At 42.9% G+C, this 12,487-nt stretch overlaps 1 protein-coding gene across 4 annotated transcripts in view; it reads right to left on the reverse strand.

The window, feature by feature from the left end:
* Positions 1-785: 785 nt before the first annotated feature.
* LOC105008435 (ubiquinol-cytochrome-c reductase complex assembly factor 1) overlaps positions 786-12,487 on the reverse strand; it is a 51,841-nt gene continuing 40,139 nt past the window's right edge. For all 4 annotated transcript variants that reach the window (XM_010867737.3, XM_010867738.4, XM_034287166.1 and 1 more), the window contains 3 exons: positions 4,255-4,332; positions 3,863-3,976; positions 786-2,107 (listed from right to left, as the gene is read on the reverse strand). In XM_010867737.3, coding sequence (XP_010866039.1) covers positions 1,973-2,107; positions 3,863-3,976; positions 4,255-4,332 — 327 coding nt within the window. In that variant the 3' untranslated portion in view covers positions 786-1,972. The remainder of the gene's footprint in view (positions 2,108-3,862; positions 3,977-4,254; positions 4,333-12,487) is intronic.

Below are 12,487 nucleotides of genomic sequence, written 5' to 3' on the forward strand. Positions count from 1 at the left end.
TCATAGACAGCTTAAAGGGTAAGAAAACCAATTTTGTGTGTAATGTGTCTTTAACATGTGCAACCCTTTATGTTTGTTTAATGATTCACAAACCTAACTAGGGACCTTTTGGTTTATGGACCAACCCTTAAACTGCCTGACTGTGGGGCTTTGGCAGAACAATGAGAGAAGAAACAGGAAATAGTGATCAGACTGTGGAAAGGCGTGACAATCAAACAGAATGAAGTGGCACACTGAATCCCATCTGGTCATGTGATTCGGCTGTCTGAGTGACAGTGTGGTGAGCAAACACCAGGGGATAACTGATCACACAGAATGAAACTGCACACTGAATCCCATCTGGTCATGTGATTAGGCTATGTGTGTCAACACCAGGTTATTGTTGTGAAGGATTTTTTCCACATAGATGACCACGTTCTCTTTACTGCTGTCCTACTGACTGCTCTAAAACCTCCATGCTATAAACCTTCATATAATATCTCTGTGTTAGCAGCCGAGTGCATGGCTGACCGGAGAGCAAATAGACATAGTATTAAGAGGTAAACCCAGCAGGATTATAAGAGAATGTAGTGACTAAGTATTGCAATGATTGAGCAACTGTGCAGTCAACAACATATACCTAGCTTAAGTGAACAACGATTCTGTTGACATTAGTCATTTACAGTCATCATAAAATTACACATTTCATAATTGTAGTTAATAGTTTAGTCATTTAGCAGAACCTCTCATACAGTGACTTACAGTTACTGCATACTTTTGAAGATGCTAGGTGGGGCACAACTCAGTAGTAATAAGTACTCTGCTTTATTAGTTACTGGCAAAAGTCAGTGCTTGGAAATACATTACAAATAATGAACATAGTAGTAGTCTTTCAACTGCCAAAGGAAATGTATTGTACCACACATCTACCATGTGATTGTTAGACTAAGGGAAGGACTGTCTGGATTGCGTAATTTCACCTAATGGTGAGAAGACGGGCGCCCCCTGCTGTGGAAACCAGTCTGAAAAAACAAACAGGAAATTAAAGGACAAAGCTCCCTGTCCCACAGATGCAAATAGTCAACTGAACATATGGTCAAACACTTCCTATTCAATACGTAACAAACCATCTCCTGAACAGTATTACATATTCTTTCAGAATTTAACAAGTGCATTATGTTGGGGATTGTCTTCTAGATCCACTTGTGAACCCAGAGATCTGCCAGTCAAGGGAAACCCATTACCACCGTTGCCCTGGTGAAGTCACTGGGAAAGACCTGAGTGGATTGGTTTAAATGCACCGTATCAACTGGGCAACCCTTGTCCGCTACCAACTTTAATTGACAGTGCAAGGCAACCATTGTCCCCACCAACCCTACTGACCCCACCGACCCTGAAATGTGCCAATTAGAAGCACACAAATAAGGCCCTTTGGGAATTATTTGTATATTGCAACGAGGAAATTCTAACTCTTGCACTAAGATGCAGTTTACCACTGCAGATTTTGGAAACTCAGTTTCCTGGTAAAGGAGAATTAATCCTTTGAGACCTTTGAGAGAAAATTTTATTTCAGTTACAAACAAAGCCCCATTGTAACACAGAGTGATGACCCATGGGGAAACTCGCTGAGAGCATCAGCAGAACTGCTGCACCAGACAAACTTAGACAGTGATGCAGTTCAGAATTAAAAGCTACAAAGTACGCTTTTAAATATTATGGCATCAGAAAAGACAAATACAAAAATCATTAACATTATTTTAAACATCCCGAACAGATCATCTTATTCTCAAAACATAACAGTGGATGGTTTTCCTTCCTGGCTGATGGTACACTGGTTCGGGATGATGTGTTGGGGGACAGAGAGACAGAGAAAAGGATGTGTCGTGTTGTTTGGGATTGTCCCATATTGGCTAGCCTGCCTACAGTACAATGCTGCTCGTACACAGGAGTGTTTAGAATAGGTGAAGAAGGCCGGTGGGTGGGGGGGGGCACCTCAGAGCCCAGTATCGTTGTAGGTAGGGGTAGCCACCTTCAGGATGCTCTGAGCATTCTCCTCCATGAGGGGGCGCCACTTCACCTCCCCTGTCAGCAGCAGGTCCGCACCGTCCAAAGTGTCAATGAACTGCATCTGTGTGGACATAGAAAGAAGGGTACAATTAACATGGATTAATTTCTTTTTAAAGAAACAAATGGATGCTTCATATATCATATACTGTCACACACAATCCAGGACAGTTGACTACTTTAAAGCTTGACGACAACCATTGTAAACTGTGGAAGAACTCTGGAGTTAGCTACCAGGCTGTTATTATAGCCAACTATAGTATTGAGTGATCCCGGTCCCACTTCAGAAGTCAGCAGCCTACACAGGGATGGAGCTCAGAGAAACATCAACCCTGAGTCTTGATTAAACCAGTTGCCTGAGCTCATGGAAGGACGATTCAATGAGAGTAATTAGTGTTGAGTAATGATAGTGTTTTCGGGGCAGGGTGCGTCCACAATATGTGACTTCATCACTGGGGCCAGGGGCCTGCGATTTCCTCTCCTTTGGTGTGTCATCAAGCATGGACAGGTTTTACGTGTTGCACCTGTGATGAAAGAGCTCTTGGGCCCCTTGATTATAAAATCTGTTTTCTTTGCAATGCTTTTTCTCCCAGTCTCACAATATCAGGCCGCCCCCAACATTTCCCCCCACCCGAGAATTCGACTAGGTTCTTTAAATCCTTACAAGCTCAGGGAAACAGTATTTGTTGTTTGTTTGTTTTTCCCCCAAGATGCCCCCCCACCCCATCTCATTAATTCTCAGTGGTGCTTGTAATGTGCACATGCAGCTGGCCGGAACCTGTGGCTCGGCCCTGGGGGTGAGCCCTGTCTCTGAGTGCTGTGATGGAGGACATCTTTAACATGAGCAGGCAGGACAGTAAAATGGCCCTGGACCACATACAAACCAATAACATGCTACAGGATTGGGGGCGGGATAGGGTGCCAGTAGTGACCGCGCCCACAGTCACTCGTCCCTCAAAGCCACTTTCATTTGTTTTTCTCATTCACGTTTTTCCACTGGCTTGGGGAAGAGCTCCAGCTCTTGATTTAGTCTGACCATAAATCTGCCAGCTTTAGCCTATCTGACCTAAGCTTGTTAGATGCCAGGTACCATGCGTCAGGGAAAGGCGAGTGTTCCAGGCCCTGGCTAGCCGAATGACGCGCTGTGGCACGTTTTGCCTATGCACATTACCTTTTGACGAGAGAGAGCGAGCAGAGAGCCGTCCTTGTGGAATCTTAGGGAAAAAGGCCCATGCTGACGAAGCCTGCAGGTGTTTCTCCAAGCAGGCATGTTTTCAATCACAGAAAGCAGTAAATATAGAGAGGAGCTATGCTGGGAGCTGGGGAACCATTCCAAAGCACCAACTTACAAGTTAATAGGGCCACACCAAGATCGCATTTTTAGTCGCTTTCAAAACAATTTGGCCAGAGATCCCTTAAACAATTTGGTCAAGAGCTTGTTTTATATCACACTATTCTGGTTATAGGAATCATCTGTACAGTTTTGATTTGATACTTTACAGGAGAGACACTGAAAAAGAGTCTGCTTAAATAGCAGTATGGTGTTTTGAACCCATGATTTAGTGATAGCCTAGACCACTGGACCACCATCCGCCACATGGTTGTACAAATCTTAAGAGTGTAGCTTGAATTAATTAACAATCGTAAACAATAAAAAAAGGCAACACATATTTGGGGGGGCCTCAACAGAGCAGCTGTTTTCCAAACCTCTCCTCATGGATCTTGAGCCATTGTATGCATTTCAAATATACCAGAACTAACACGCCTGATTTAACTTGTCAACTAATTATTGTTGGCACGCACGGTTTTCTGATCTCACCTGTTTGCGGACATACTCCACCATGAGCTCCACCTGCCTGGGGTCCTCGCACTGGCGGTTGAACATGTTCCTCCACAAGGCGGCTGCCAGCACTCTGTCTTCCGACAGGATTCCCTTAAAATGCAACGACAAAGAGGAAGTGAATCATGGTTGTCTTAAAAATTGCACAGAATACTGGATAAGACAAAACCGGACACATTGGCTCCCACAAGACTGTTTCGCAAGCCAGGCCTTGGAAAGAACCATGACATTCTAGGTCCTGAACCACTTCCCAAGCTAGGCTTGGTCTCTGGGGCCCTTCTGTCCACAGTCATGTTCAGTTTGTGTTTTGTTTTATATTGTCTGGCATAACTGACGCAAAGATAACCATAATGTTCCTAGCTGGGTCTTACCTCATCATACCCAAAAATAGCAGCATAGAAATTCTCTGTCATAGCCCTCATGCTTTCCTTGCGGTGAATGGCATCGATCTAGAAGGGTGAAAGATGGGGGGGTTAGCAAGATGCAGAACAACCACCTAAGATGGTTACAGACCCTATCTTTCGGTTAACAGCGCGGTTTTGCTCAAGTTCCTAAAATGTTTAAAATGTTCACATTGCACACACATTTTTTCCCCTCTAAAATACAAATGAAAAAGTCCTTGGCTTGAAGCCAGTGTATAGTGCCAGACTAAGCTGAGAACAGGGGACCATTTCTGGGCCTCACTGTGTCCAGCAGGTGGAGTGGATCGCTCATTTGGTATGGAGCATAGTGCTTGTAACAGCAGAACTGACAGTTCGATTACCATGCTGAGCCAAATATAGTAAGCACTCACTATAAGTCATTGCAGATAATTACCTGTATGTTTATGTAGAAGTAAATCCAGGTACAGACCTCCACAACTGTGGGGTACACCAAGGTCACTAGTAGTACTCAGGGACTTTTCTTAGGGAATAAGTAGTAGGCACACAGTCTATTTTGTATGACAATGGAGCCAAATTGAGCTCAAACGTAAGAAAAGAAAAACGTAAGAAAAACGTAACGGAAATATTTGTAGAAAATAAAAGCAAGGTTAACAAAAAAATAATAATATTGTATGAATAACTAAATTCAATCATATGAAACAAAAAGTATTCAAATGTGGCAAAATAAAATAGATTTTTTGCATCCGATCTTAAATGTCATGCTTTTTTCACGTTCGCTTCTTACAATTACAATTTCTTCCCACCTTCGTTTGAGTCATCTTTTCTCAAAACCAAGTTTTGAACCTCTATTGGTGTGAAGGTGGGGCTTTATCTGGGCACAGAATTCTCGCACCCGATTAGCCATGAATAACACCATTATAAGGTGGAAATCATAGCCTTTCCATGCACTGCTTTCCCAATGCAATCTGTGGAGAGATGTTTAAGAATTGTATAAGCTTGAATAAATGTGTACATTTAAACAGAATAATAAACTATTATTCACAGGTTGCATCAACGTCACTGTTGGTCACAGACACAGATACTGATGAAAGTTTTACATGCTCTGCTTATGGCGGCACTATAACTCCAACATAATCTCCACCCTGGTTAAGGGTGACAGGAGTAGAAAAAACACGGCAAACTCACAGCTCATCAGGCCTATCAGCACACAGTCTAAGGTGTGTACTATGGTTTATTTAACTCATTACTTACTATCCATTTTTAGATCATTCATACTATGAAATATTGCAGTTACATTTTTCTTTTCTTACAGTCAATAGATTTGAGCTCAATTTGGCTCCATAAAAGTTCAGCAGATTGCAAAACCCTTAGGTGAAGTTATTGAATTTAACAGATGAGGGCCTAGTTTTACCTGTTAAACATGCCCAGTTTCACACTTTTAGCGCAATGAGACTAGCATTGAACATAGGTTGGAGCAGGCATGGTTAACCGGATTACAACCCCCAACAAGAACAAGGGCCGAAAAGACAGGTCACCTCACCTCTGCTCTTGTCCAATTCTCCAACACAACATACATGCAACCTCTGGCCTTCTTTGCCTTTTCTTTGGAGTGAAAGTGATCTTGTTTGTGCAAAATCAGTTTAAGGGCTTCCACCCACATTTATGTGGCATGAGGCGGTGCACCTGTGCATAATCACCCACATGTAGCAGCATTTTGCTCTGACCACTGTGGCTAACATAGCTCGTTCAACAAAGATATTTAATATGATGCACAAATCACCCCAGAAGGCACAGGGGAGGCACTGTCAGCTTGTCGTCTGCAGGTTCTTTCTCCAGATGAAGAGGACAATACACTGACGGTGTTGCCCACCGTGTTAACAAGGGGTGCCTTCATACTAGCAACCCTCCTCAGTGGAGCTGTATGGCCTTGCCCTGGTGGCGCCCTCAGACTGGTTGGGAGGAGGAGCAGGACAATAAGGCCAGGTTGGGGCAGTGCCACGCAGGGTGTGCCAAGGCCAGGGTTCAGTAGTGGTTAAGCGCCACATGAAGGCAAACGACTGTAAACCTACAGCGAGGGCCACGTTCCTACAGTCATCATCAATCGTTACCGTTCAGAGTTCTCATTACCCCGCTGCCGATCGAGGATGAAGTCATGTCAACGAGTGCCCATATCCTCCATGCAAAACAGGCCTTAACAAGCCATGCTGGGGTGGCACCAACATGGAGACCCTTTGACTCCAGGTGTTCCTCATGGAATTTCTATGTCTGATAGTGTAGGCCTATTCACAAGCTGCACAAATACGCTTCATTTTTCAAATGCCACTATCTGCTGATTCCATCCATTTAATAGTGGTGGTTACAGAATGCTGTGGATATTTTTACAGGCCCTGACTGATCCACTCAGAGGATCACTCCTCAGCTGGGCAAAAAATTATAATAAATAAAATAAATGATAATGACCTAATACATTTTCCTTTGACGGACACCTGAAAATGAGAGATTTCCATAATAAATCCAATGCTGAAACTTTTCCCCTTTGATTTATAGTCCCTTTGGAAAGATGTTTTTTGACTGCACGGAAAAGCTATCTGGATGGTGGCATGTGTTTCCCTTCTCTTGCATACTCCTTTATTTGTGCAGGTCTTTCAAAATGGGGAAACTGACCTTTCTATTATAAATGTATATATCCCGGGGACCCCAAGGGGGCACTTTTTTGTTTTTGTCTTAGCTCTCACACACTTGATTGATATAATCAACCTCTCATCAAGTCTTTATTTTAACTTATCCTAACTGTAAGTATAACCCAACCCCCAATTTTTACTTTTGCCCTAAACCCAACACTTAATAAAAAAAATCTGCTTTTTCCTAAATGGGGACAGGAAAAATGTGTCAATTTGTCGTCTATTTTTTCAAATTTAACCACAAATTGGGACATTTTTCTCCCAATAGGGGAGAAGCACAGTTAGGTTAGAAACTCTCAGCGGACCATCATATCCAATGATGATGCTTTCTCCAGGGAGGGGAAAGGGGGGTGTTAGCGCTGTTGTCGCTGGGGCCGATTCATGTGGCTGTGAAGACCGATGCATGAGCCAGACATATCCGCAGGTGGGGCATTGGAGGCCAGATGTTAGGGTAATGCCAGCAGCCCGTTGGTGATGTTGGGCCCTTTTATCAGTCCTTCTTTGTTGGATGTTGTCGTGAAGTTGTTCTGCTCACCCGGCATAGCAGACCTGCCAGGCTGTCCGATCAAGAGCCAAGGGTTCAAGGAGGTTAGGTTTGATGTCGCAGCGTTTCAGGAGGTCTTTGTTGTAGTCCTTAAAATACCTCTTCTGTCCACTAGCCGCACGGTTTGCCGCCCTTAGCTGGTCATATAGGACTTGGTAGGCCGTGGTCAGGCATGTGAATAACATGCCCTATCCAGCGAGGATGGCGGTTGGCCAGCAGTGCTTGCATACAGAAGGACTTCGTAAGGGAGAGGATTTCTGTACCTCGAATTCGGTCCTCCCAGGACAGTCTGAATAATTTTTGTAGGCAGCGTATGTGGAAGGCCTCCAAGCTGGTCTGTTTGTATGGAGTCCATGTCTTTGCCCCATAGAGCAGAGTGGAGACACATATACTGCATTATACACAGAAACTTTGTTTCTGATCTGTATGTTTTTATTTTCAAAGACCATTGCACAAATACGCCCAAAGGTAAAAGAGGCTTTGCCTATATGCAGTTGTTTACCTCACTGTCAAGAGAGCAGTCCGAGGACAACGTAGAGCCAAGATTGGTGAAGCTGTCCGCTACTTTGAGTGGGACACCATTGATGTGGAAAGAGGGTGGGGGGATGATTGTACTAGGAGTTGAGCAATAACGTTTTTGGATGTTGATTAATAGGCTGAATGACTGATATAAGGCAGAGATTGTGTTTAGGGCATGTTGCATGGACTGAGGGCTATGTGCCAAGACAGCACAGTCATCTGCGTACTGCAGTTCATGTATTTGACTTTGTCCTGGTGTAGGCCTGGAGTCGTTGGATGTTAAAAAGCCTTTCATCCATGTGGTACTGCAGGTGAATTCCGTCCATGGGTTCCAAGGCATGGTTGAAAAGGTGGGTGATAGTTGAGAGCACAAGACTGAATAAGACAGGCACTAAAACACGGCCTTGCTTGACCACAACTTTGACCTAGAAGGGTTCTGATTGGAGACCTCCCATGAGTACTCTGGCTTGCATTCTATCATGCAATTGCTGCAGCACAGTGAGAAACATATGCTTTTCTCTTACAGCTAACGTAATTTAAAGATCATGTCACTGGTAAATCGGCCTATCTGGAAACCACACTGCGTTTCCGGTAAAGCGTTTTCCAAGGTGACTTCCACTATTCTATGGAGCATGATTTTGACCAGCACTTTTCCCACAATGTGTGGAGGGAGATCCCTCAGCTGTTCCCACAGGCTGCTCTGTCACTCTTTTGTTTGTAGATGACCACAATGTTGGCCTCCTTCCACTCCTGCAGAAGAGTCTCTGACTGCCAGATGTTCAAGATCAGGAGGTATAGGCGGCATGTGAGGAGGTACCCCCCATGTTTGAAAACCTCTGCCGGCATCCCATCAGCTGCAGCACTTTTTTCTACAAGTCTCTGATTTCTTGACAGACTTCAGAAACTGTGGTGGAGTCGAGCTGTGGGATTAGATCTGGAGATTTGTTGAGGATTTGATGATCTACTGGGTTGGAATGATTGAGGAGGCTATCAGTGTTCAGCCCAGTGGTCAAGGATCTCCTGGCGGTCTTTGAGTAAAGTGGATGGGGCCAATAATTGCTTCCTGGGACCATAATAGCGCTTTGATGGCCATTTAGGGCTCATAGCAGAAGCTCTGGGTGTCATTACAGTCTGCAAGAATTTGAATATCTTGTGCCTTCTGAGCCCACCAGGTGTCTTCCAAGATCCGCAGAGCCCATTGAGTTTCAGCTCTTGCCTTAGAAAAGGCACCTTTCAGGGTGGATTATTCTGGCTTTGACAGTTTATTTTGACAGATAGTTGTTGTCAAATCAGTCCTGATGGTATTTCCTCGACAGATCCAGAGTATCTGAGGCTGCGCTGTGGATAGCAGTGCACAGAACTGACCAATCAGATACTTGAGTAAGGTTTTCAGCCACAAGGTGTTGGAGGTTACCTATGGTGACTTGGTTATTGGGTTTTATGTTTAGAGCTTTCCTTGGGCAGCGCGGTTGAACATCCATAGGGAGTGTGGATCTGAGCATATGATGATCAGTCCAAAACTCAGGCCTATGTATGAACACATCCTGTCAGTTCTTTTGACAGGTTAGAATCACATACACACACACATTTAATATTAAGTGTTTAAATATTAAAGTGATACAGACACATAAAACCAAATTGAATTCAAGAGTATCCTGTTGAGTGTTTCAATAGTTAGGTCTTGGTGAGGTTTTGGAAATCCCTTGTTTTTTTAAATATTTGTTCTCAAATCATACTTGTTAAGAAAAGGGATATAGACTTTCAAGTTTTTGGACAAGGCACCAGGTAAACCCTTTTGAGGTCTGGGAAACATCTATGCAGTCTTTAAATCATCACTTTAATAAATCACTTTGTGTCAATGGTATGAACACATTAATATATTATCCCAAGCCTCTTTGCAATCAAGACTGTGTACTTCCGCTGAACATATATAATTATTTCTGGGCTCTTTAGAAAAAGCTTCTGCACACATCAACCAGCTGCTGGAGTTGTGCAATCTCACTGACCAACTGGTAATTTTCAGGTTAAACTACAATTTGGGTGCGTGATGAATAAACAACACAGCAAGAAACATCATCTATGAGGGGGACAAATAAAAAACTCACAATTACCTGGTGGTATAGGTGTGCACACCCTTAAATTAATACTTTGTTGAAGCACCTTTTGATTTTATTACACTCTGTTCCATGGTATATATAATGCTTTGGAAATTATTTTGTACCCTTCTCCTGACTGATATCTTTCAACAATGAGATCCCGCTGATGCTTTGGAAGCTCTCTGTGGACCATGGCTTTTGCTCTGAGATGCAACTTAGAAAATGTCAGGAAAATCCTACTGAACTTCATTTGTGATTAATCAGAGTCACTTTAAATGATGGCAGGTGTGTAACGACTTCTATTTAACATGAGTTTGAATGTGATTGGTTAATTCTGAACAAAGCCACATTCCCAGTTGCACACTTAGGCAACCAGGGTATTGTAAGGTTTTTATTTTTTATTTGTTCCCTTTGAAGATTTCAGTTTGTTTTTCAATTTAATTGTTCATATTATAGGTCACATTAAAAGTGGAAAAAGTTCTGACATGATTTATCTTTGTCTCATTCATATACATCACAAAAACCAGGCATTTTAACAGGGGTGTGTAGACTTTTTATATCCACTGTAGGTGACTGACTCACATACTTATTTCTGAAACCCCCTCACCCAGGGTTTAACATTAATGATGGCCCGCTGACCCGGGGTCAGTAAGAACTAATGTCGGGTCAGTACACAAAGATTGACACAGGCCCATATGGTCCAGTGCTCCATTTCGCCATTTAAATTCATAGTATCATATGAAAATGTTTGCTTGTTGTCATTGTCACTCTTCCTGCTTAAATTTTTGCATGTTCTCACATTAAAATGTGTCTGTACCACTCCTTCTCCCTCTTCCATGTGCAACAATACCGGTGTTGTCTTTTTGACCAATAATATTCAATGGCTCGTCTGTTTTGTCCAGTCTTAGTTCACAGAGCATGCTAGAGCAGGGCTCAAACATGTCATCGTACAAGGAAAAGCAAACACACTTTACATTTTTGTGGAAAGAACAGTTTCCTTGGGTGAAAACGACAATGGCAAAGGACACATGTTCAGCCGCACGTCGTGCCTTCCCAATGAAAGCCGACAAGGCAGGGTCGTTTTTCAAGTGAACGAACCATTGAAAACATGCTCATGACAGGCTTGCTAAGCCCCTGCAGCATGTATTGCTCTGAATGAATGAGGTGTTGCATATCCAAATTGAAAAACTAATTACGACCGCCTACCATGTTGTGAAGAGGGAGAAACCATTCACGGACTACACAGACTACGATTAAGCATTTATGTCACACCTAAATCAAGTTAACATGGTTACCTGAAAGTAGATTTTGGGTGAGAACTAGTACTGTAGAGAAAATATGACAGAAGCTGTGCTTATTCAAATTGCTAATTCAACACTGAATTGCAAAATAACCCCCCTTTTGTAGCATAGCAATGTTTAAAAACATCCACATTTGTGTTCTGAATAAAGGCCTTTTGCCTAATGTTACGGAATTTCTTGAACTGATATATACTTAGTCTTATACATCAATAAATTAGTTACAAGTTAAAAGTACTGAGTCCCCATGAAAGGAATGTGGGAGTGGGGGATCTGGTATTTGTTAATGGTCATCATTGAATGGTATCAGTAGATCATCGGGTCCTCCGTCAATCTGTTTAAGCAATCAGTGTATCTGTTCTTTGTCCAGATGGTGTGTCCCCCTTCTGAGTTGAAAAGGTCACCTACAGTGTCCTTAGTTCCTTAGGATAAGGTGGGGGGGACAGCCTGCCCTTTGGGTATTGCCTAAGACAGCTGGGCAGTATCTTACCACACCCTTTTTTAACTTTAATAAATACTGACTGTTCATGCCTCATTCAGTGCGATAATATATTTCAGAATTATGTGAATAATTAAATCACATTTGAACAAGTTTATTTATATTCCGTTGGTTATAGAGGTCAAATGATGCATTCCATAAAGGAGCGCACGCCATCTCTGGATGGCTTCCGTCTCGTAAGAACTAGTTTTTTATGTAATCCGAAAATTTGAGCCTTGGAACAGGCTCAGACCAACATAACACAAAAAGGCCTGGACTTCCATGGAAGAGTGGTGGATGGTCATAGGATCCTTTCCATTGTAAAGAAAAACCTCTTCACAACATTCAGCTAAGTGAAGAACACTCTCCAGGCGGGAGGCATATCATTTTCCAAAGATACAGAGAAGATTTCACAAGAGCAAATACAGAGGGTTCACCACAAGGTGCAACCCAGGAATTCTTTAAGGGAAAGAAGTGGAATATTCAATCACCTGATCTCAACCTGATTGAACATGCATTTCACTAGCTGAAGACCAAACTTAAGGCAGAAAGACCCACTGTCTTGGTACGGTGAGCTGCAGCGCCACCGTTCCATACACCTTCAG

This window comes from Esox lucius, chromosome 17 (assembly GCF_011004845.1).
Source record: "Esox lucius isolate fEsoLuc1 chromosome 17, fEsoLuc1.pri, whole genome shotgun sequence".
Lineage (NCBI taxonomy): Eukaryota > Metazoa > Chordata > Actinopteri > Esociformes > Esocidae > Esox > Esox lucius.